The 23298-nt window shown below is 43.4% G+C and overlaps 1 protein-coding gene across 1 annotated transcript in view; it reads right to left on the bottom strand.

Annotated features, from left to right (window-relative positions):
- LOC126203996 (putative fatty acyl-CoA reductase CG5065) overlaps nt 1-23298 on the bottom strand; it is a 105185-nt gene that overhangs the window by 10770 nt on the left and 71117 nt on the right. Inside the window, exons 6-7 of the mRNA XM_049938428.1 lie at nt 15500-15748; nt 5542-5799 (exon numbers count right to left, since the gene is read on the bottom strand). Coding sequence (XP_049794385.1) covers nt 5542-5799; nt 15500-15748 — 507 coding nt within the window. The remainder of the gene's footprint in view (nt 1-5541; nt 5800-15499; nt 15749-23298) is intronic.

Below are 23298 nucleotides of genomic sequence, written 5' to 3'. Positions count from 1 at the left end.
ATTCAGAATCTATGAAGAGAACCATGCGTCGTCGATGCAGTCAAGAGCGGGGGAACCAACAAGAGCCTAAGAACTCTTATGAAATTGATCTTCATAAAGATCTATTAAAATGGGAGATGGCAGTAGTTTTCTTCTGGAAGACGATAGATTAGAGGTGAGAATAATGATTTTTAGTGGAAGCAAAGGAAAATAAAGTTTAAAAACATGTTCCCATTTTTTTATGGATGGAACATTTAAGAGCTGCAGCAAACAGTTTGCACACATCTACACCATACAAGTAGACTTACGAGGCCCGATTAAAGAAACAAACATTCTTCCTACTGCACTGCTCCCTAATAAGAAGAATGACGCTTATGTTCGTCTGTTTCATCTGATAAAACAGGCAGTCTCTGAGTGGTGTCCTAAACAAGTAAAGGTTGACTTTGAGGCAGCTGCGATATCGGCAATTCGTCAAGTTTTTACCACAATTGAAATAAATGGATTCTATTTCCATATGAAGAAGAGTTTATGGGGAAGAATTCGTTTTCTCGGTCTAACTGAGGAATACCGCTAGAATGAGGATTTAAGACTTCACGTCAGCATGTGTGCAACGCTGGCAGTTGTAAAACTGGAGGACGTAAGCAATGGATTGATTGAGATTCATGCAGAAGCTCCTGACAACGGGAGGTTCTCTCAATTTTTTGACTACTTATTGGATAAATATCTAGAGAATGAATATCGCAATAGAAATGTGGGACTGTTACGGAAAAAGGCACCGAACGAGGAATGCTGTTGAAGCGTGGCACAACAAAATGAATAGTATTATTGGAAACCCTCACCCTAGAATCAACTATTTGGTGGAGTGCTTGACAAAGGAAGCAGATCTCACAAACTGCATGTACATGAAATCGGAAATGAATCTTGAAGGTAAGAAGAGGAAGAAGAAGTACTTGAAGCTGGACGACAGGGTAGAGAGAATCATAAAGAATTACAAAGAGCCTGGCAACGTTAGGCCTTGCTTGAAAGCCATTACCAATATACAGAAACTGGACTAAAATACGTTAAAAATAATGTATTAAAAAACTATGAAGACCACTGAGTCCTCGCAGATTAGTGAGATAAAATTATTAAAACACTGAAGCAGCATTATCGGAACTAATATTAAGTTGTAATTGTAAATAGAGTGTACATTAGTTCAACGTGTTTAGGCTGATTTTACACATGCCAGAATGGTAAATGTTCATTTGTCATTTTGACGGTCCAAAGCCAGTGCGAAGTGTGATGCTAATCAGCCTTTAATGTAAAAATTAAAAAGTGTTTCAAGCCTCACAAAAGTATCCCTATTGTTGTCACGTTAAGATGACTTTTTTCTACCTTCCAATATTATAGCCATACTATTAAATAATTGTGAGTTCTAAAATTATTTTCTGAAGCTTCAGAATCGCAACTATCACCTAAAATATCATGTTTTGTTAAACTGATAGTATACGCTTTTGTAAAAGAAATTGGGAACTGAACCTCTGAATTGCACCTTAAGTTGACATTCCAAAACTGATCTTATCCTATGGTTGAGAATTTTGGCACCTCAAATATTTTTTATTTAAGTTTAGCTGCAAACATTTATAGTAGATATAAATCTACTTAAGTACATTTAGATATAGTCCTTTAAAAATTAAAATTTCTTACTAAATTGTTGATTATCTTTAAACAGGTAAGTTAAAGGAAGGAGGTTACTACTGAAAATTAATTGTTACTAAAGAACATCAGAAACAAATGTATTAGACCTACTTTTCTTATACATTAGAGACTTTTTGAAAAGATATTTGATCATTTCCCCTGTCACTGACGGTGTAATTTCAGTTGCTTTGCAATGCCAGGGATATCAACTTCTAAATTATGTTTGCAGCTGTTCTCATTTCGAATTCTTGAATATTTACTTCGTCTTCTTTGGTGAAGGAATTTCGGAAAATGCATTTACTAACTCCACTTTAGTGGCACTGTCATCAGTAACATTACCGTCGCTGTCGCGCAGTAAAGGTACTTACTGAGCCTTGCCGCTGGTTTACTCAACATGGGACCAGTATCTCGTTGGATTTTCCGCCACATTTCTAGAGCGAGTTTCGTTGTGGAAACTATTAAATGCATCTCACATTGAAATTCCCACCAAATTTCGAGCCTCAGTAAAACTCCACCAATCTTGGAGATTTTGCGCTCCTGCAACAGGCTTCTGTCGTGTTTTGTCTACCATGGGGGATCTGTTCCGTCTCTTATTAATTTATTTGGTATGAATATCTCGAGTGCTGTTGATACTATTTCTTTGAAGTTGAGCCACATATGGTCTTCACTTACATAGTTTGGAAGGATTGGAGATTGTCACTTAGAAAGACGTCTACCGAATTTTTAGCTGCTTTTCTAAATAGATATTTCTTTGTTACGACATTGATCCTCGCTACGACTGCGCGTTCACTAATCCCCGTATCCTTCGTGATGCTCAGGATTATTTGTGGCTAAGAGGTCAAGTGTGTTTTCGTAACCATTTATAATTTGAATGGCCTCGTCAACTAATTGTCAAAAATAATTTAAAGAAAAAAGCATTTGGAACAATTACGGAAGTTGTTTTCTACTTACAATAGGGTATGAAAATGTATTTTTGTCAACATGCGGAAGGTAGATTGAAGTCACTGCCAACTATAATTGTATGAGTAGGGTACCTATTTGTGATGAGACTCAAGTTTTCTTTGAACTGTTCAGTAACTGTTTCATCTGAGACCAGGGGTCGGCAAAAGGAGCCAGTTATTAACTTATTCCGGTTGTCGAATATAACCTCCGCCCATACTAAGTCACAGGAACTATCTGCTTCAAAGTCGATTGTGAGCTTACATTATTTTTCCTTAAGTTGTCCTTTTTGTTTCTATTGTAGTGCAGATAGTTACAATTACAGCTTTTTCCTCCAGAACCTAGGATGGTTTCTCTGTGACCCTGTAAATACCGGAGCTAAACAATGTAGAACAACAACGTACGTTACAACCATAGCATTCTGTATTACTTCATTTCCTTATTTCTAATATTTAAAAATTGTAAGTCGACTTTAGATGACATGTCAATCATAGATGTTCTTATCTCTATTTAGTGAGCGTGTTTTCAGTTATGTTTTGAACATTGTCCGGCTACACTTTATTAACTAATGTTTTTAGAGAGTAAATTAATATGGAGTATGTCGGTCTTCTTTTCAAACATTCACATACCCATTTATTCTTTCCTTATTGTCTTTGGGTATGCAGTTATAGTAATTAAAGTAGGCACAAATGCAGTGATCAAACAGAAATGATTACCGTACATTCGCATTCTCGTTACATCGTTCCTTTCTTGTTGCTCCCATGCCGATGGACTGTTTCTATCGCAATCAGTAAGCGTGAAAGGAAGCTACCGTACAGACAGAGGAATCTATATTTATACTTGGCAGAACTAATTACATACTGATATAATCGTCGGTATTACTTTCGTTTCCAAAAAGTTATAAATATTTAGATTTCGGAAAAGAAGCTCTGTATTTGGTCAACATGTTGAAGAAGAAGGTCCCTTACGAACTGGTTATATCGAGTAAGATGTGGAGACGGCAGTTTGGAAGCGGACAGAGGTAGTACGAGGAAGAGCGTCCCTTGCCTGAGAGATCGCTACTCAAGCTACCTGGCGAAGGGGCAAGTGTGGCAAATGTCCGGCATTCATCCTGCCTTTGAGGCGGTTAAGTGGGAGATGTGTCTGAGAGCTGGATAGTGACAGATGGTGACGCGAGACTGGACGCGCACGTAGTTTATGTATCAGCCGATAGAGGACAATATTGGATAGGGGGACTGTGATTTTAATTTCTATTGTGCCCACTAGAGGGCACTAAAGTAATAGAATGTTCTTCATAAACTGTTCTAGTATTTTCATGAAGTGTTATTATGTCTTTTTGTGTATGTAAAATGTTATAAATGTGTTTTAGCAGTATGGATGATGCGTGAGGGTGGTTTAAGGTTAATATGAAGATAATTGTTTAACGAATTATGTAGTGGGATTTAGTGTGGGAACATTTCGAAGAAGTATGGATATGGACAAAGAGGATTTTTGTAGAATAGATCTGTAAAGTAAGTTTATGGTAAAGGGAAAGTTAATTCAGGTATAAATAACAATAGTAAATAACTTTGTGCATAAACAAAACTTCAGCATATTAGATAATTACGTCGGTAAAAAGTGCAGTCGTTAGGTTTACTATTTTGCGATTGGTTATTGATGAAAAGCGTGGACTGACGCGGGAAAACGTTGTTTTGCTAATGTCTGTTGAGTAAACTGACCAATGGTAAAGCAATATTCTTCGCGCGCCTTTCTCTACTGGTAGAGAAGACTTAGAATATTCTAGAGAAGGGTGGGAGCCCAGTCATGAAACAGTTCGGACGTGTGTAGTAGTAGTTCCGATGGAAACGATAAGTTGCCGGATCTAGCAGTGTTTCATACAGAAAAAGTGTGGTAAAGTGATGGCATAATTATCCCGATGGGTGTGTAGAAAGTTCGGAATTTTCAAGAGAATTTTGTGACGAGAAAAGACATATATTCCGCGTGGCGTATTGAGCAGGTCGGTGGCTAAAAACTGTGACTGCATTTGGTACCAACAGACTTAATATTTGGCGAGCATTATCAATCAAAGACAATCAGTATTTTTGTAGCTATTACGTTTTCGGGAAATGCAACACCATAAACTTGATAACGAGAGTGAAAGGGATTGTGAGTGACTGTGTTATGACTAGCACGGGCTTGGCAGTGATACTTGTTCACCTAAGTTTCAGAATATACTAATTGAGGACAAAATTTTCAACCTTTCATTTGTGTGAAAAGTTTCTCCCGAAACGTAGATTAGTGACTTCAATTGCAGCCTGGTTCACGTCGGAGTACAGTAAGTTTCACTCGGCTTTCCTACTGACGATCTACTGAGACAATGTTCACAGGTAGGTGGAGGTTCGTCGTAAAGGGACGGAAAGAACCGCGCCGCCGCAGAGGGTCACCTTTAACTTCAGTCCGGCCATTTTTAAACCATGTGAGCCATTCGTAACTCCGAGTACTCTTAAGCACTCATCACCGCAGGCTTCCTGCATCATTTGCTGTGTCTCTGTAACAGTTATCTTGAAATTCGCAGTGCTTGCGACACAACGTGCTACTCAAAACAGCCATGGACAATAACTAATTAACAGACATACAACGCCGGCCGCTGGTGGCCGAGCGGTTCTGGCGCTACAGTCTGGAACCGCGCGACCGCTACGGTCGCAGGTTCGAATCCTGCCTCGGGCATGGATGTGTGTGTTGTTCTTAGGTTAGTTAGTTACAGAATTTTTTGAACATACCTCGTACAATGAACGACAGATAAAATTATCCCTCCGTCCTACATGCTCGCCTGCACACCTGTCTGGGAGAAGGAAAGGAAAACTCCTTGCCTGCGAATTAAGAGTCACGTATCCGTGGGATAGCCTCATTTCGAGAACGAGTATTTGGCCGAGCTTCGTTGTGAGGGAGACGCCTCTTGTTACTGACCTCCTGTAGCGCAGCCTGGCAGCGGGCACGGAGTCCAGGTCGTCTTTGAGGAGGAAGCGCCGCACGCCGCACACGAAGTGGCCAAAGTAGCGCTCCCAGTCTATCAGCCGGGGGTCGAACGGCAGCAGTGCGCCGCCTTCGGCGGCGAGGCGCGACCGCAGCGCCTCGGTCTGCGCCGTCTCGAAGTCCCACTCGCGCATCACGAAGAACTCCAACGCCTTGTTGATTTTGTGTGCCTTTCTGTAATATTCCCTCAGCCTGTTTTGCAAAGAAAGTATTATCATTTACTTTTTTTTATTACTTCTATTCAGCTATTTGTTCTAGTCCAATTTCTTGATAACAATTTACCGTTAATTAACTAATTACACTTGTGTTGAAAGGGCACAGTACCGCTCGACATTGAAAATAGGTACAACATTCTTCGTTATTCTTGTCAGAACAACATATTTTTTGTAATAATAACGTAATTTCACTTAATACAACGAAGCCGGATACCAGTGTAGGAAAGAAGGACAATTTATTTATTTAATTAATCACATGTGCACTTCCACAAAATAAATCCCTACATCCAGTTTGGTGAGATCTGTGAAATGAATGATGTATGGTCGTCTGCTAACCGCAGATAGTGAATGTGCAATATATGATCATCTTTGAGACAGTTCTTCGGTCACCTTTGGTGGAACCAAAGAGATCTGCCTAAGCTTTGAGCGCCTGAAATGTAACTGACCAATACGGTAGCACGGTGCTCCCCCACCTCGGCGGAGGTGCGAGATGACCTGAAGAACAGTCATGTTTCAGCACTCTGGCGCTGGATCTTGTGTTGGTAAGACCTGTCTTAGGTGTGCTCCATAAAGACAAAAGAGTGGAGAGAATGGTATGCATGTGAAATACTTAGAAGTAGTTTGGAATAATTATTTCTCTATTTCAGGAACTTTTGGGGGTAGAATTAAATGACAGGCAGGTAATATTAAGGGGATCGTAGTAATCTTCGGAAGTGACCAACGGTCACAATGAAACAACGTGTAGCAATAAGTTGAAATACTTGCGAGTGCTAAAGTTAAGCTGAATTACTGGTGTGTGTACTATAAGTTGGAAATATTTAAGAAATGGCGTGTGCAGGACTTGAAATTACAGACGAGCACTTCCACGTGGTGAGTACCGTGTGAGTCTCAGTCTGTGTATGAGACAAAGGACAAAGAGAAGTACTCGTCCAAGGTATCAGTTGAGGACTCGCGTGTGTGACGAATATGATCTTAATATTACTTTGCGTGTTATGTTTCCGTGTGACGCTTGATTCAAACTCTGATACTCTGTGAGAGAAGCAAGGTGAGTCAGCCGTCCATCCAGCAACGCCAGTTGGCTTGCATTGCACAGGAAGACGTGCATATATCCTCCAGAGTTCGTAGTAGGAAAGAAAAGTTACGAAGTGGGGCAGTGTCGTGTAAAACTGGGATGAATACTAATTGAGGTGGGGAAGCTGAAAGTGAAGTGATTCTAACGTTGTGACTATACTTTGTGATTGTATTCTATGTTGCCAGTGTGATGTATTTCACGTAATTTAATTATGTGTGGTTTGCATGGAAGAGTAGCAAGATAGGTTCAGAGGCAGTGGATTATGCATGTTCCTTTTTGTAGCGCTCGGCCTGGAGGAAATTTTCGTGATGATGGGTGTGAGAGTCGAAGTGTGAGATATAGCGAAAGATCCACCATCCTATCCAGAAAGTGCACTGTAGCGTTAGATCATTACGAGACCATAAGATAGAGAATCACCAACGTAAAGCCATGCCCACTGGGCGGAGTTTCTCATGTGTAATTGTTGTATAAAATGTAATGGTGTGTTTAGGTTATCTTTGAATCATAATAGAATTTATCGGAATAAAAAAGATAGTGAAAAGAAAAAGATTGGTGGCCTTGTTCTTAGAATAGTGTGTAGTCATGATATCCAGAATTTATAATGTGTGCGCCATTCATATTCAGTGCGATGGCCACGTGTTGAACAAAGCCGTTGGGTAAGAAAGAAAATGTGGTATTGCCAGAGCGTAGTGAGCAATCAGAGTTGTGTAAATTCCTAATAGTCAGATGTGCGTTATCCGTTTCCGTTGCGTAATATACAAACAGGAGAGTAATTTTCAGCTTAATTGTGGGTACTAGAGCTCATAATCAGTCATTGATGTTTTGCGAGAAATAAGAATAAATGCCCTCCCTTGGCAGACCACTCATCTTGCAGGCCTGACTGCTTGATACCACAGTATGAGCAAGGCATGTGGGTGTCTCTCAGTGTAAATCATAGTGCCAATAATTTCTGGTCACATGTTCAAGCGGAGTGAAATCAACGCTCTCTAGATGACACACAACGGATTTCTCTCAAAATATTCGTAACCAAACAAACAGCGAAGTAGCAAATTGGACACCGTGACGTCTCGTTTTGCACAGAAAGATTTAATTAAGGAAAACTTAGTGGTTTTGGGTAATATCAAACAATGGATTTTTGTCCAAATTTTACATCCATACGAAGAGCCGGAAATGGACGAATACGGTATCAAATTGCCCAGTGTGAGGTCTAGGTTTGCAAAAAAGGACTTAATAGTTTGAAAGTAATCAAGATAGTTACCAAAAGCGTGTCCCTGGGGAAATAGACAGTGTTAAGGATATGTGAAGAATGATCATAGGCAAAAAAAAAAAAGCAATAAACATGAGCTCTAAAATGAGGTATGAGCACTTCTTCACCTTCGACACTGTGAAAAAAACCTCTTCTATACCACAATCTCTTCGCCTTCCATACTTCGAGAGGTGCTAGTACGGACCGAAACAAGAACATTATATGTAGTAAACATGGGATCTAAAGTGCACTGCAAGAGCTACGAGAAAAGAGCACTTGTTCACTAGAAGAGATGTGTTAGCTACGAGCACATTAAGAGATGTTTTCCAGAGTAGCGAATACCAACAGGTGTTCATAGCTCTTAACGTACGCATTTTAGAGCTCATATTTACTGGACGTTTTTTCTTCTTTTGATCCTTACTACGACCTTCCAAATTACAGAAAGCAAAGAGGTTGCAGTAGATTTCTTTCACAATATCGAAGATGAAGGTGTACTCGTAGGTCTTACGGGGATTAACATTTTTGAGGCGTTCCAATGGTTGTAATGTAAACATTACGAGTGGGCCGCACATCTTTTAATCATTATAAACTCTTAAAAATTTATTTAAAAACACTGTCATCGGCACTATGCCCAAAACATGAATAGATGACCACAGTGAACTGATTGCAAAACGTGAACAGCCACAGAGATGCTACGTAACCTACGAATAACATAAAGTGTGTGATGTAACAAAATGAAAGTGTTGTTGTTATTAAATGGAAAAGTTGGAATTTGAGATTTCACTTACTGTTTTATCAATCACAATTGGCGTAAGAATCATGGATTGACCGTTGTCATAAAATATTGTATTATGAAATGTGAATAGCCCTTACTTGAAGTTTCGCGTGGCTTGAAGCAGTCACAGCTAGCGTGCTATTGATTAAGAAATTGCATTATCGTCTTTCTGATTACTTCATGATCGTAGATACGATCATACCCGGTCGTGAAGTTATTGTTATGACAAGACAATTTCCTAACGGACCAGAAAGTTCTTAAGGGCGCAAAAACAACTGTAACATCACACAAAAGGGAAATTCAATATTAAACCTGATGCAAAAAGACTATAAAACAGTTTTCTTTTTATCAATGTAACACGCACATTGGAATGCTGATCTTGGTGTCTGTAATCTTAGCAAAATGCATAATTAAAATTAAAATAATACTGAGGAGATGATAGGAATGAGCACTGCTAAATGATTCAGTATTCCCAGAACAAATATTTATTATAACTAACACATATATCGTACCTTAAGCTTAGTACCACAATGACGGTAGATTTTTATGTCCGTTTCATGTCCACTGAGCGCTCTTTTATATAGACATTGTCCTCTTGAGTCGCTCGTGCGTCGCCACGATAAGTTATAACAGTTCTTCTTTTCACACTTCACTCAAACTTAGACATAACACGTTTTTATATATTTAGTAAAAAAATTAGATCAGACTGCCACAAATCTGCGTCCGTCTTATTTAAGAAAAACAGTACAAGCGTTTAGCGCCCAAGGCTTCATTTGTTCTCCAGCAAACAAAATAGTGAAGGATCGCATATCGATCCGTATTCTTCTGTTTATGTTGCCGCCCAAAGACGACGAATTATATTATTTACGAACTTCCACCGTCGCTATGCGACGCATTATTATACATTAATCATTCTTCATAAACAAGCATTTGCCTTCTGGCTGAAAGTATTAACTATTTGCTATTTTAATGAAGCCAAAAACAGCGAATATCACAAGTGCCGTATCAACAGAGTTTATTGTGCACGGAAACTATATCCCATGACCTAGAAAACTCCCTCAAAAGGGAGCGGAGAAAGTCAGACCAGCTAACATTAAGGAGAAACAGCTGTCACCAGAAAGTGGAACAAGGCACGCAGAACGCTGCCAGTATTGTGTAGAACACATTGGAATACCTCCTAATATCGCGTCGGACATCCTCTTGCTGAAGGTGAAAGACGAAAGTAAAAAGGCCGGTCTTAGACTGAATGTGAAGAAAACGAAAATTATGGCAACTACACCTACCGATTCGTGGGATATAGCAGGAGAAATCATGGAGGTAGTGACCACATTCAGTTATCTCGGTTCCCAGATATCTACTGATGGCGGCTGCAGCCATGAAATCCGGAGACGCCTGTTGCTCGGTAGACAGGCGATGTCAAACCTTGACAAGGTTATAAGGTCCAGAGATATAACACTAGCAACAAAGATCCGTATTGTGAGGGCTACGGTCTTTCCAGTTGTGATGTATGGATGTGAGACCTGGACCATTAGAAAGGCTGAACGGCGAAGAATTGACTCCTTCGAATTGTAGTGTTGGAGGAAACTTCTTAGAGTTCCATGGACTGCAAAGAGAACCAACAGATCAATATTGGAGCAAATAAATCCAGATTTCTCCCTGGAAGGTCTAATGTTAAAACCAAAGCTGACCTACTTTGGACACACAATGCGAAGGCATGCCTCGCTGGAAAAAACATTAATGCTGGGGAAGATTGAAGGAACTAGAAGGAGAGGACGTCAGAGGATGAGATGGATCGATGGCATCACAGAAGCAATGTGTTCCAACCTGGAAGGTGTACGGGAGAAAGTCCAAGACAGGAAAAAGTGGCGTGATTTGGTTCATGGAGTCACGAAGAGTCGGAACCGACTAAACGAACAGAGAGAGAGAGAGAGAGAGAGAGCAGCTAGACGTGGCGTGGACTCAGCAAGTCCATTGCAAAAATGTTGAGCCACGCTGCCCCTATAGCCGTCCATAACTGCGAAAGTGTTGCCGATAGAAGATTTTATCCACGAACTGACCTCTCTATATTATGTCCTATAAATGTTCGATAGAATAAATGTCGGGCGATCTGAGAGACCAAACACTTCGCCTGAATTGTCTAGAACGTTCTTCAAACCAATTGCGAACAATTGTGACACCGTTACGTGTCATCATTGTTCCGGAAAGTGAAGTCCGTGAATGGTTGAAAATAGTCTCCAAGCAGCCGAACGTAACAACTGCAGTCAACAATCGGCTCAGTCGGACCAGAGGGTCCAGTCCATTCCATGTAAACACAGCTTGCACCAATCCACCAGCCTGCACACTGGCTTGTTGACGACTTGGGCCCACTACTTCGTGGGGCATGAGCTACACTCGAACCTCACCATCAACTCTTACCTCCTGAAATCGGGACTCAACAGGCCACGGGTTTCGAGTCGTCAAGGGTTCAAATGGTTGAAATGGCTCTGAGCACTTCTGGACTTAACATCTGTGGTCATCAGTCCCCTAGAACTTAGAACTACTTAAACCTAACTAACCTAAGGACATCACACACATCCAAGCCCGAGGCAGGATTCGAACCTGCGACCGTAGCAGTCGCGCGGCTCCGGACTGAAGCGCCTAGAAGCACTCGGCCACAGCGGCCGGCAGTCGTCAAGGGTCCAAACGATATGGTCACGAGCCTAGGCTAGGCATAGCAGGCGATGTCGCGCGTAAGCAAAAGCACTCAAGTCGGTCGTCTGCTGCCGTAGCCCATGAGCGTCAAATTCCGCCGGACAGTCCTAAAGGGTACGTTCGTCGTACGCTCCACATTGATTTCTGCGGTTACTTCACGCAGTGTTGTTTGCTGTCAACACTGACAACTCTACGCAAACATCGGTGCCCTCAGTCGTTAAGTGAAGGCCGTCTGTCACTGCGTTGTCCACGGTGAGAGGTGATGCCTGAAATTGGGTATTCTCGGAACACTCTCGACACTGTGTATCTCGGACTGTTGAACTCCCATTCTGAAATGGAATGTGCCATAAGTCTATCTCCAGCTACCATTCCGTGTTCAGAGTCCGCTAATTCCCGTCACGCGACCATAATCACTTCAGAAAGCTGTTCGCTTGACTCATATGACTAAAAATGACAGCTTCGCCAATGCGCTGCCCTTTTATATCTTGCGTACGCGATTTTCCGTGTGTATATGAGCATGACTTCTGCCACTTCAGTGTACGCCATCCTTAAGCAAAACTGCCAATCACACTACAAATTCTGGAAAAATGGCAAAAATCATCTACTCGTAATGAAACTTCCTGGCAGATTAAAACTGTGTGCCGGGCCGAGACTCGAACTCGGGACATTTGCCTTTCGCGGGCAACTGCTTTACCAACTGAGCTACCCAAGCACGACTCACGCCCCGTCCTCATAGCTTTACTTCTGTCAGTACCTCGTCTCCTACCTTCCAAACTTTACAGAAGCTCTTCTGCGAACCTTGCAAAACAAGTTCTCCTGAAAGAAAGGATATTGCGGAGACATGGCTTAGCCACAGTTTGGGGAATGTTTCCAGAAGAGATTTTCACTCTGCAGTGGAGTGTGCGCCGATATGAAACCTCCTGGCAGATTGAAACTGTGTGCCGGACCGAGATTCGAACTCGGGACCTTTGCCTCTCGCGGGCAAGCTTCCGTAAAGTTTGGAAAGTAGGAGACGAGATACTGGCAGAAGTAAAGCTGTGACGCCGGGGCGTGAGTCGTGCTTGGATAGCTCGGTTGGTAGAGCACTTGCCCACGAAAGGCAATGGTCCCGAGTTCGAGTCTCGGCCCGGCACACAGTTTTAATCTGCCAGGAAGTTTCATATCAGCGCACACTCCGCTGCACAGTGAAAATCTCATTCTGAAACTACTCGTAATACTAGCAGTATTACCACATCTGATGCGTAATCAATGACACAATAACAGGGAAAGCGTCTATGCTGAAGAGCTTTTCAAGTTGCAGTAAGCTTATGACAGAGAGAATCGGGCTGTGTGTAGTGCTAATTTTCTATGCAACACTTCACAGTCGGCACAGAACGTTATTAATTTAGTCGCTGGTGCGACGCTTCTAGGCTACTGCAGTATTCATATAGAATTGAGGTGTACTGCGACGGCTGTCATACGAGGTGGTTACCTGTCACGAACCGGTGGGCGCAGTGTAATCTCAGGGAGTGGCGACCCTGTCCTACAAGAGCACACGTGTCTCCTCTCCTGCACCTCCTGAGGGGAAAATTCCCTAAAACGCTTATCCATCTAAGTTTCTACTATCCTCTATATAGCTCTCCACCTCGTCTCGATCCACATTGGACCAGCATGAGAAGATATGGTCCAAACCTTCCCTGAATGAAAATCTCTAACGTTAAAACAAGTACACCGCAGGCAAATAGTGATGGAGGTTCGGAATATCGGTGTGAAATGTGGAGTCTGGAGGCGGAAAGGGGCAAAATATCGACTTATCATATTAAACAACAACAGGAGCATAAAGTAATTAGGATCAATTGCAGAGCATCAAACGAGGCAGTGAACGAATCTCCAAAGCGAAGCGCTTACTGTCCTCAAGCCTGGGTACGTCTTACTTCAGAATACTTCAGAATAACTCAGACGTAAATTCACATATTGGTGGCGCAGCTCTGCCAGTTCACAACAGGGGGAAAGGCCTTGTCACCAAGGCTATATTTATTATGCCAGAGCCAAGGTGGCCCCTGAGGGCCGGCAACCCATATTACACCACAGAGGACGGCGTTGTCTATGTCCAAGGCGAACCAAAAGCACCATGGTGAACACCGGTTATTTACATACAAGATAATGGAAACAGACATTCCGAGCACTACTTCCTGCAGGGGGAGCTCGTGCCACGGCATGCAGGAAGTGTCACTATGCCAAAACCTGATTGGCTGGAGACAGCTATTTAGGGGCTAGAACCAGCCCCGAAGTTCAGTTCACTCTGGATGCCGACCTCGTGTACTTCGACCACTGAAGATTACGTCTTCGTATCTGAATTGGACTCTTACTTGTGTGTGTGTGTGTGTGTGTGTGTGTGTGTGTGTGTGTGTGTGTGTGTGTGTGTGTGTGTGTGCGTGCGTGTCCGTTACCACGAACCTTTGTGGAAAATTAGAATTTGTTGTTCAGTCACCAACCTTGTGAACTTACCTCAATAAAAGTTGTGTTTGTGAAAAGTTGCGAAGTGTGATTCACAACAATATCTATTTCCCACCGAGTGATCTTTCTGATACTTGGGCTGAGAACCAAGCTTAGCTTTCGAGTCAGATGTGGCTGCACACCTACTTACACCTCAACTGACGAAGAACTTGAACAGTTATATGAAGACCTGCAACAGAAAAAAATTCAGAACCACCACATTTAGCTTAATACTTAGTGATTTTAACACTAAGATAAGACTGAGGCCTCCAGAAGACCATCGCTTCGTTGGAAATTTGGGACTTTCAACGTGAAACCACAAAGGACAAATGATGAATATTCCTAACAACCAACAGAAAAGCTAAGAGGAACTGAACTGAACGAACACACGACAGAAATTACGAACATTATTGGAACAGCAGTAAAAGATGTTTATACCGTATGAATACATTTTGCAAGGGAAATGCGAAAAGAAAGTGGACCTTGAGAAGACCTCACAACACGGTTAAAAATGAAGTAGATTACATCTTCACATCGAACAATCAAATTACTCAGATGTGTTAGTCATGACTTGCTTCTAAGTAGGTAGTGCTTTCGACGATTTAGAGCCAGGAACCGTATTAACACTCAACTGGTGAGAAAACATATCATGGGACCAACAATAAATGAGTTCAGCCAAGGCATAGACAAGAAACTGCCATAGGAAACGTAAGACGGATGAAACTGAAAGAACTCTCGACAGAAACCACCAGCAGTATTCCAGCAGCAGTAAAGAAAGTCAGTGCACTCCAGAAACAGAAAAATCTGAGAGTCAGCCTCGAAAGAGAATAGCTTATAGAAGAAAAGCGAAAACCTGACAGAGATGCCGCCAAACAAAGAGACCTCAACAAAAAAGGAAAGAAGGCGATCGGAAGAGATCAAATGGTTCAAATGGCTCTGAGCACTATGGGACTTAACATCTGTGGTCATAAGTCCCCTAGAACTTAGAACTACTTAAACCTAACTAACCTAAGGACATCACACACATCCATGCCCGAGGCAGGATTCGAACCTGCGACCGTAGCGGTCACGCGGTTCCAGACTGAAGTGCCTTTAACCGCACGGCCACACCGGCCGGCAATCAGAAGAGATCAGTGGACGCAGATCACAAGACTGATTGAGAAGACCTTCAAGGTCGACCTCAACATGAGTCTTTCGTTCAGTTCAATCAAAAGACAAGCTTATCACTCACAATGCTGGGAGGAGTTGGTGAGAAGTTGATAATGCAAGAGACGAAATTACAGAAACTGTCGAGGACTTACATCGCAGGCTCTATAATCCATCACTGTCAAGCCAAAGCCTGCATGCCGAATCACGAAGATCGGAAGAACTGGACGTCGTTTACGGTAGTCTGGTGGAGAGCACAGTGCGGTACTCACCGCGGCTTCCGGTGCATGAGGAGCGCGACGTAGTCGATGACGTAGGCAGGCAGCAGCTGCAGCAGCAGCCGGCACAGCAAGTAGACGGGCCGGTGGCGGGTGCCCCATAGCGAGCAGCACCACGCCGCCGCCTTGGGAGGCCAGTCCGCCGTGCAGCGGCCAATGCTGCTTACGAAGTCACCGTACGTCAGCGGCGCGTCGCTTGACGTCACGCAGTTGTACACCTTGGGCCGTTCAGTGCACTCCCGACTGCAACCAACACAGCGCAGAGTGAGTAATTATACAGCACTGCGTATCTACAGAAAGCCTTACTGCCCGTGTGCCCGTTGGTCGTACGATAGACGACTAGCACATACAAAACACGACAGAACAGAATAACTTAGAGAGGAGACCTTGTGGACTGAAACACCGGGTTAGCCGAGAGTTCTCCCAGATACTCGCCCACCCAGGACTAAGGATTTTTACACCCTGCTGATGCGCTGTGTTCCCCGGAATGTGATGGAGACCAAACATCCCTCCATCCAGTGGCCCATAGTGTGGACTACCGTCCACCAGCCGTTCCTCCCTACGAACGTCCGGGCACTGTGGTATCACATAGTCAACAGGAAATTTGCCACGAAGCAGCGACTCCACAACATTGGCTTGTCAGAATCACCTCTTTGTCTCCTTTGCCAGCAACTGGACTACGATGAACACCGTCTGACATGCGCTTCATCGCAAGATGTATGGCGCTTCGTGCAGCAAATCACTGCCTGCTATCTCCGGGTGCCACCAGACACAATCGAACCTCGAATGTTCCTATACCTGGAGGACAGACGTTTTCCCACCGCCAAATGTCACGCGATTACGTGAGTCAAAGGGTGGGCGGTCGCTTGTCTCTTTCATGAGGGACCTAAATCCCGCGTCGACTTCTGGACCTATTTACGAACAGCCCATGCAGCTCTCGAAAACACGCCACGTTACCGAACATTATTTGCTATCTATCTTCGAGCGGTCTTTGATAGACCTCCACTGAGTTGGGGGCGGGGGGGGGGGGGGTGCCTGGCTCAGAGGGCACCTACCCCTCCTTCCCCGGCGGTGTCTGAGTTTCAACCGCCTACGATCGATTCTACTTCTGACCTCCACGGATGGGAGAGCGCGTCGCAGATTGCGCGGATTTTTTTTTTCTTTTCCTTTTTCTTTTCTTTTTCTTTACCCAGAATTTATATTTCTTTTTCTCTTTCGTCGATGTATTCACATAATTTCATGATAATAGTGAATATTACAAAAACACATGCAAATAAATGAATAACTACAACGCCTTCCACTACTGTTGATTCCTGTGTCTCCTATTTCCCTAAGCACCACAAGCTCGGAGGTGGTGAACGGGACACTGTGGCCAGGCCTCGGGTTTCGACCCCTGCCCACTTTGCTCCCCGAGCCCCCACTGGTCCACTACCACCCCAAAAAATAGAAAACAAAACAAAAAATATAAAAAAACAAAAATGACAAAAATAAGGAAAAACAAAAAAAACAAAATAAAAAAACAAAAAAGTTGGTAGAGAGAAAAAAAGCAGTCTTAGTTAAAAAAAAAGAGCACTGATGCGCTGCTTCCTGGACTCGGGTAAGCGCGCTGGCCCTGGATCGAATCCGCCCAGCGGATTACCGACGGCGGCCAGTGTGCCGGCCAGCCCAGATGTGGTTTTTAGGCGGTTTTCCACATCCCACTAGGTGAATACCGGGCTGGTCCCCACGTTCCGCCTCAGTTACACGACTCGCAAACATCTGAACACGTTCGCACTGTTACATGTATTACACTAGACGCTGACAGCAGGGGTACACTAATTCTGTCCTGGGGGGTATGGGGAGGCGGAAGGAAGGGCATCTGGCCACCCCTTAAAAACTAACCTTGCCAAATCCGTTCTTAACCGTGCCGACCCTGCGACACCGCGGGACAAGGTACCAGCAAAAGAAAGAAGAAAGAAAGAAAGACTTCGTGGACAGATAGACATAAATCTAGAACGAAGCCTGACATGGTCAGAGGGAGAGACGGAGATCTTAATGTGATTTATTAAATAAAAATATTTTTAAAAGTACAAATTTCTAATGACTGTAGAGCCATTTTCCTTTTAAAATTAAAGTTTGATAACTTGTTTCTTCAGATCTGTAACACATGTAGCAAACATAGCCTAAGAAAATTAAATTCAATCTAGTAGAATACAAAAACATTGTACAACACCTGAGCAAAAGTAATGGGGAGCCAATTCTAGATGTAAAAGTGAATATTAGACAGAGCCATTCAACAGTGTACTGTAAACTATGTTAATGCTTATCACGTAACATACCGTTCAAAATACGAAAAGGCTGTGAATAAACGCTGGAAAGCGTCGTTAGCTGTAGTCATACTACAACACGCAATCGTAATTGCCTAAACAATAACAGTACGTAATTGAAAACGTCATCGTTAGCAAGCCAGGTTGTAGACATGTCGAAAGGATTGTATATCAGAAATCTCAAAACGCTTACTCTACATCCAAGCGAATTTTAAAATATAAAGACAATACTGGCATAAAGTTAAGATTAGAAGGCAGAGATCTGTATTACGTCCTGCCTGACAACATGCCGTTTGTACGAAGCAGATCCTATGTATTTGGATTTAATTCACGAATAAAATCCAAGAAGCTTGTGCGTGAGTCCAAATAATTTTAAAATCATAAAAGTAACAGGGTAATGAAGTTATGAACTACGAGACAGGGAAGCTGTCTTATATAGCCAACTGGCGACGTGCCCTATGTAAAAGAAATAGGCACAAGCTTCTTGGATTTTATACAGTCACCTAGGATATGCTTCCAGCGTGGCACAGCTAGGTTCAAATGGTTCAAATGGCTCTGAGCACTATGGGACTTAACTTCTGAGGTCATCAGTCCCCTAGAACCTAGAACTACTTAAACCTAATTAACCTAAGGACATCACACACATCCATGCCCGAGGCAGGATTCGAACCTGCGACCGTAGCGGTCGCGCGGTTCCAGACTGTAGCGCCTAGAACCGCTCGGCCACCCCTGCCGGCGGCACAGCTAGGAAAGCAGCTGATTCGATTTCTGTCGACGATGTGGTCACAGTATTGCAGGAGGGGTCGAGAGGTGGTGCGCAAACGTGCAGCGCTCGGAGAATTGCCCGAATGTTGGACATGCCTGCGACCATGGTGCATAAAATTCTACGGAACGTCCTGCACTGCTGTCCATACAAAAAAAGAGCCATGTTCCTGAGCTGCCAGCAGGACAAACCTTCGCTCTGGAATTTCTCGCTCACATGGAAGTGGACAATAAATGGCCACAGAACATCCTGTGGAAAGACGAAGCCTATGTCCAAGGACATGTCAATACTCAGAATTGCAGAATACAGGCAACGGAAAATTCGCACGAAAGTCAACCGGTACTTCTTCATTCTGCAAGCGTGACTGTGTCTTGCGGGTTGACAGCATCGCTTATTGTACGGTCGCATTTTTTCGAAGAGATGAGGTGCGCGGATCCTGTTACCTGTATCGTAGCTGGTAAACAATATGAGAATTTTTTGCTCACCAAAGCCATTTCCACCCTTTAACAGGGTGAATGTGTGGGTAGGATGATTTTTATGCGAGATGAGGCCCTTCCGCACATTGCACAGCCTTTGAATCGACTGCTGCACACTTCTTTCAGAAATGCTACAATTTTGGGCCTCATCTACCTACAGCCTGGCCGTCCAGATCATCTGATGTTAATCCGTGTAAGTTACGGCTGTGGGGTTATCTGAAAGATGTGTTTAGTGTTGCAACTACGAACGTAGCTGAATCGAAGGCACGCATTACGCAACGCGTTCTGAACGTGATCCCGGACTCACTCCGATGTTGTAGAAAATGCTGTTTTTAGATTTCAGCTTATGGCAAAAAACGATATCTTGCGCCAATCTCACGACAGTTAGAAACCGATGTCGTTTTGCCTTTTGTGCGGTTCTTGGCCTCAGGGCTATTAAAATCCTATGTCAGTTTGATTTTTATGCGATTTTTGACCTCGGAACAGTTGAAAACCGATTTTTCCCACCCCATGTGGTACGTCCTTGCTGTGGTTGGATGGGCTTACTTAAGTAACAGTGCCACAACTGTTGACTGCCGAACTTGTGTGGTCATTCACATTGATCGGTACGGATGGTGTAAAGTGCAACTCAAATCATAAATGTCGTATTGCGATTCATCTGCCATTTGTAGCCGGTCCCATTTATGTTAAGACCCTTACAGGTTTATCTACTGGTAAAATCTTAAGTACTGTCAAATATTTCTGTTCTGTGACATTTCCTCCTTCGTCAACAACATGATGTTCAAATCTGACGTCGTTCTGAGCAGTGGTTCTCTTTCGACACTGTTTTGAAACTGAAATTTTAATTATGGGCAGCCCTTACACACCTACACTCACAAACACACACGAACACAGACACACATACACGATAAAAGCTTAACTAATGTAGACTAGCAAAATTATAAATGTTGTTATAATAAAATTTCCTAAAAGGTGGAAGAAACACCAGTGATTAGTGCTTTGACGATGGAGAAGGCAATGGAGACCATCATTGGAAAAACATTCCGGATTACTCACCCATTCGGATATCCGATAGACAACCGCCAAGTAGGGGATAGCTATGGAAAAGAGATTGGATGACCAACAAAAAGGTAACATTCTACGATACGGACTACAGAACATCAAAAGTCTGAATGCGGTAGGAAAACTAGGAAATCTGAAAAGGATTGGATCACCAACAAAAAGGTAACATTCTACGATACGGACCACAGAACATCAAAAGTCTGAATGCGGTAGGAAAACTAGGAAATCTGGAAAGGGAAATGCAAAGACTCAGTATACACTGCCTGAAAAAAATAATAAGTATTCAGAAAGGGATGAGGAAACGAAATGAAACCTCACGGGTTAAGAGGGCATGTACTGTTATTTCAATAATTACGAAATCGAGTCAAATTTACGAAGAACTTGGCAGAGCCCACTTAGCAGTATAACTTGCGTCCGTTCTGGTCTGTATGATGCACTGATTCGGTTAGTAAGGCTATCAGGTAGCCATGGTATATACTCTCCTGAGACAACCTGGCCCAAAATTGTTGTAACTGCTTCTTGGTATCCTGGTTATTGGCGATGGGATGGAGTTAACGTTCGAGCTGGTTCTGCACACGTTCTATCCGAGACAGATCTGCGGATATTGCTCGCCATGGAAGTCGCACAGTGAATGCATACAAACACGTCGTACATGCGGACGTGCATTCTCCTTTAGAAAAATGGCACCAAGATACCGCCACATGAGATGTTACACATAGGAGCATACTGGCGTCCGTGAGGTACCATTGTGTCGTCACAGTTCCCTCACTCACTATCAGCCGTTCCCTGCAGTCATACCCAACGACTCCTCACACTGTAGCACCGGTAGTAGTCTCTCTGTCCCTCTCTGAAACATTAAAAGAACGGGATCTTTTCCCCGCCGCCGTCATACTTGCCGGTTATGGCCGTCTGGGGTAGTATAGAACGTCATCGATGAACACAATGCGACGTCATGCATCAGCAGAACATGCTTACGGCCACACTCCAAATACAGCCATTTTTCTTGTATGTTACTGGCAGCCCATGTGTGTGACAGTAATTCTCTAGTCTGCCTGCTGCTTGTCTTCAGCCAGTGGTGTGGGAAGGCACAGATGGTTTCAGGACGTCACTTACTTGTTATCGGACGGCAAGAGTACAGGTAGAGGGATTTCAATGTGCCTGGTGCACAAAACAGCGTTCCTCCCTTTTGATGGTCAGGCACGGTCGACCAGAACCTTGAAGGCAAGTACGCCTGCCCTTAAGTTCCCATGCAGGCCAACATCGGGCCATTGTCACATCCGAATGTCCCACAAATCTGAATAATGCGTGGTGGCCAAATGGACACCCGCAACGAGACGGTTTTTCAAACTCTGTCTAGTGTTGTCTCACTTGACTGGTGTCCCACACGTGTTCTTCACAGTGGTAACTCAACATCTGACGCGGTTCAAATCAAGTGATGTCGGACTTCAAGTGAAACATAAGGTGATACACCATCTTGCTGGAAGCAGAGTCCTGATGCACATGCAGCGGCACATCTTCCAAGAGCCCTTGCGGTTTGCTATTAACGAACTTCAAGTATGCAGCACTTATGAGAAGTGGTGGAAGAAGGCATGGCCCAGTCCCAGTAACATGTCGGTCCAGGAACCCTGCCACAATGTTCATACCGTATCGTTCCTGAAACCCATTTGAGGGGGTGGGGGGGGGGGGGGGGGGCAACATCTAGGTTTTCATCAGATTGTACATGACAGCTCGTGACGCAAAATCTTATGGATGCATTGCCTGTACCTTCTTATGAGTGGTACAGGTGTAGCTGCTACTCATGCAGAACAGGCTTCTCTTCCACTGCACGGACTGTATAGCCTTTCCAATGTCGTGTGTGCTGCGCAGCGATGGAGTATCACAGTCGGCGCTGCTGGTGGTGAATGCACCCACCTCCGAGACCCACTTGTAGTACACTGTAGCAAAGTGGAGTGCAAATGTGTCTGGCAGACTGGAAAACGCTCCGTACACAACTGACGAACAGCTCTCTCATTGTAGTTCACCATGGTCAACAGCAACACACCAAAAATTAAATATACGTACAATTTGCATTCTGTACTGTAGTGAATGATTGCTTCTGTACAATAGTACAGTGTGGGCAAAGATACAATCGCAACAGCCTCTCTGGGTACGTTATGCCACGCGGGATTAGCCGAGCGGTCTGAGGCGCTGCAGTCATGGACTGTGCGGCTGGTCCCGGCGTAGGTTCGAGTCCTCCCTCGGGCATGCGTGTGTGCGTTTGTCCTTAGGATAATTTAGGTTAAGTAGTGTGTAAGCTTAGGGACTGATGACCTTAGCAGTTAAGTCCCATAAGATTTCACACACATTTGAATATTTTTGGGTAGATTATGAAGTCGACTGCATGGCTTATAAACAAACCTGTAATTGGCGGGGGACATCAGGTGACAAGTGAATGACATACGTAATACCCTAGTCAGTGGCGCCGAAAATGCAGATTCGAACGTCTGTTGTGGTATTTAGCATGTAGCGCGAAAACGGTACATTTCCGGATATTAGTTCCTATACCAAACTTAACCTTGCTGGTCCCCACTACAAATCCCCAGGGTCGGAAATTTAGTTACACCATGTATACTTTCTAAGGCCTGGTAACAATATTAAAACATGATCAGCACCACTGCACCATGGTGGCCATTCTACCTCTCATAGAGAACTGGAACTCAAATCATTTACATATCCTCTGATGGCGTCTACGTGCAGCAACGAATAACCAAAATGGATCCACCACAATGAATACCTTATTAAACTACGATGCGAGCAATCTGGATTTTATAACATAAAATCTATGAGAGATTTTCTACACTGCAAGCCTATTGGATCGTAAATGTACGAAGTTACATTGACATCCGTCCTTATCTTCTGTCTTTATTTTCTCTGTCAGGCAATATGGATATAGTGGAGGCGGTCTTACGGTCAGGAGAATATGGGGTATTACAGTACAAGAAAACGATGCAGCTACAGTGGAGCGGAGAGTGAGTTACTATGAACAGTTTAGTGATAGAATTATTTTCATCAGAACCAACAACAACCCAACGCCGACAACACTAGTTCATGTATACATGCTGATTTCAGAAGCAAAAAATGAAAATATAAAGTGCACTGAACGTGTAATTCAGAATGTATGGAGAGATGAAAATCTAATTATTGTGA

This window comes from Schistocerca nitens, chromosome 9 (assembly GCF_023898315.1).
Source record: "Schistocerca nitens isolate TAMUIC-IGC-003100 chromosome 9, iqSchNite1.1, whole genome shotgun sequence".
NCBI classification, from domain to species: Eukaryota; Metazoa; Arthropoda; class Insecta; order Orthoptera; family Acrididae; genus Schistocerca; species Schistocerca nitens.
Note: the sequence above shows the minus strand (reverse complement) of the source record. Positions and strands in the feature narration are given on the sequence as shown.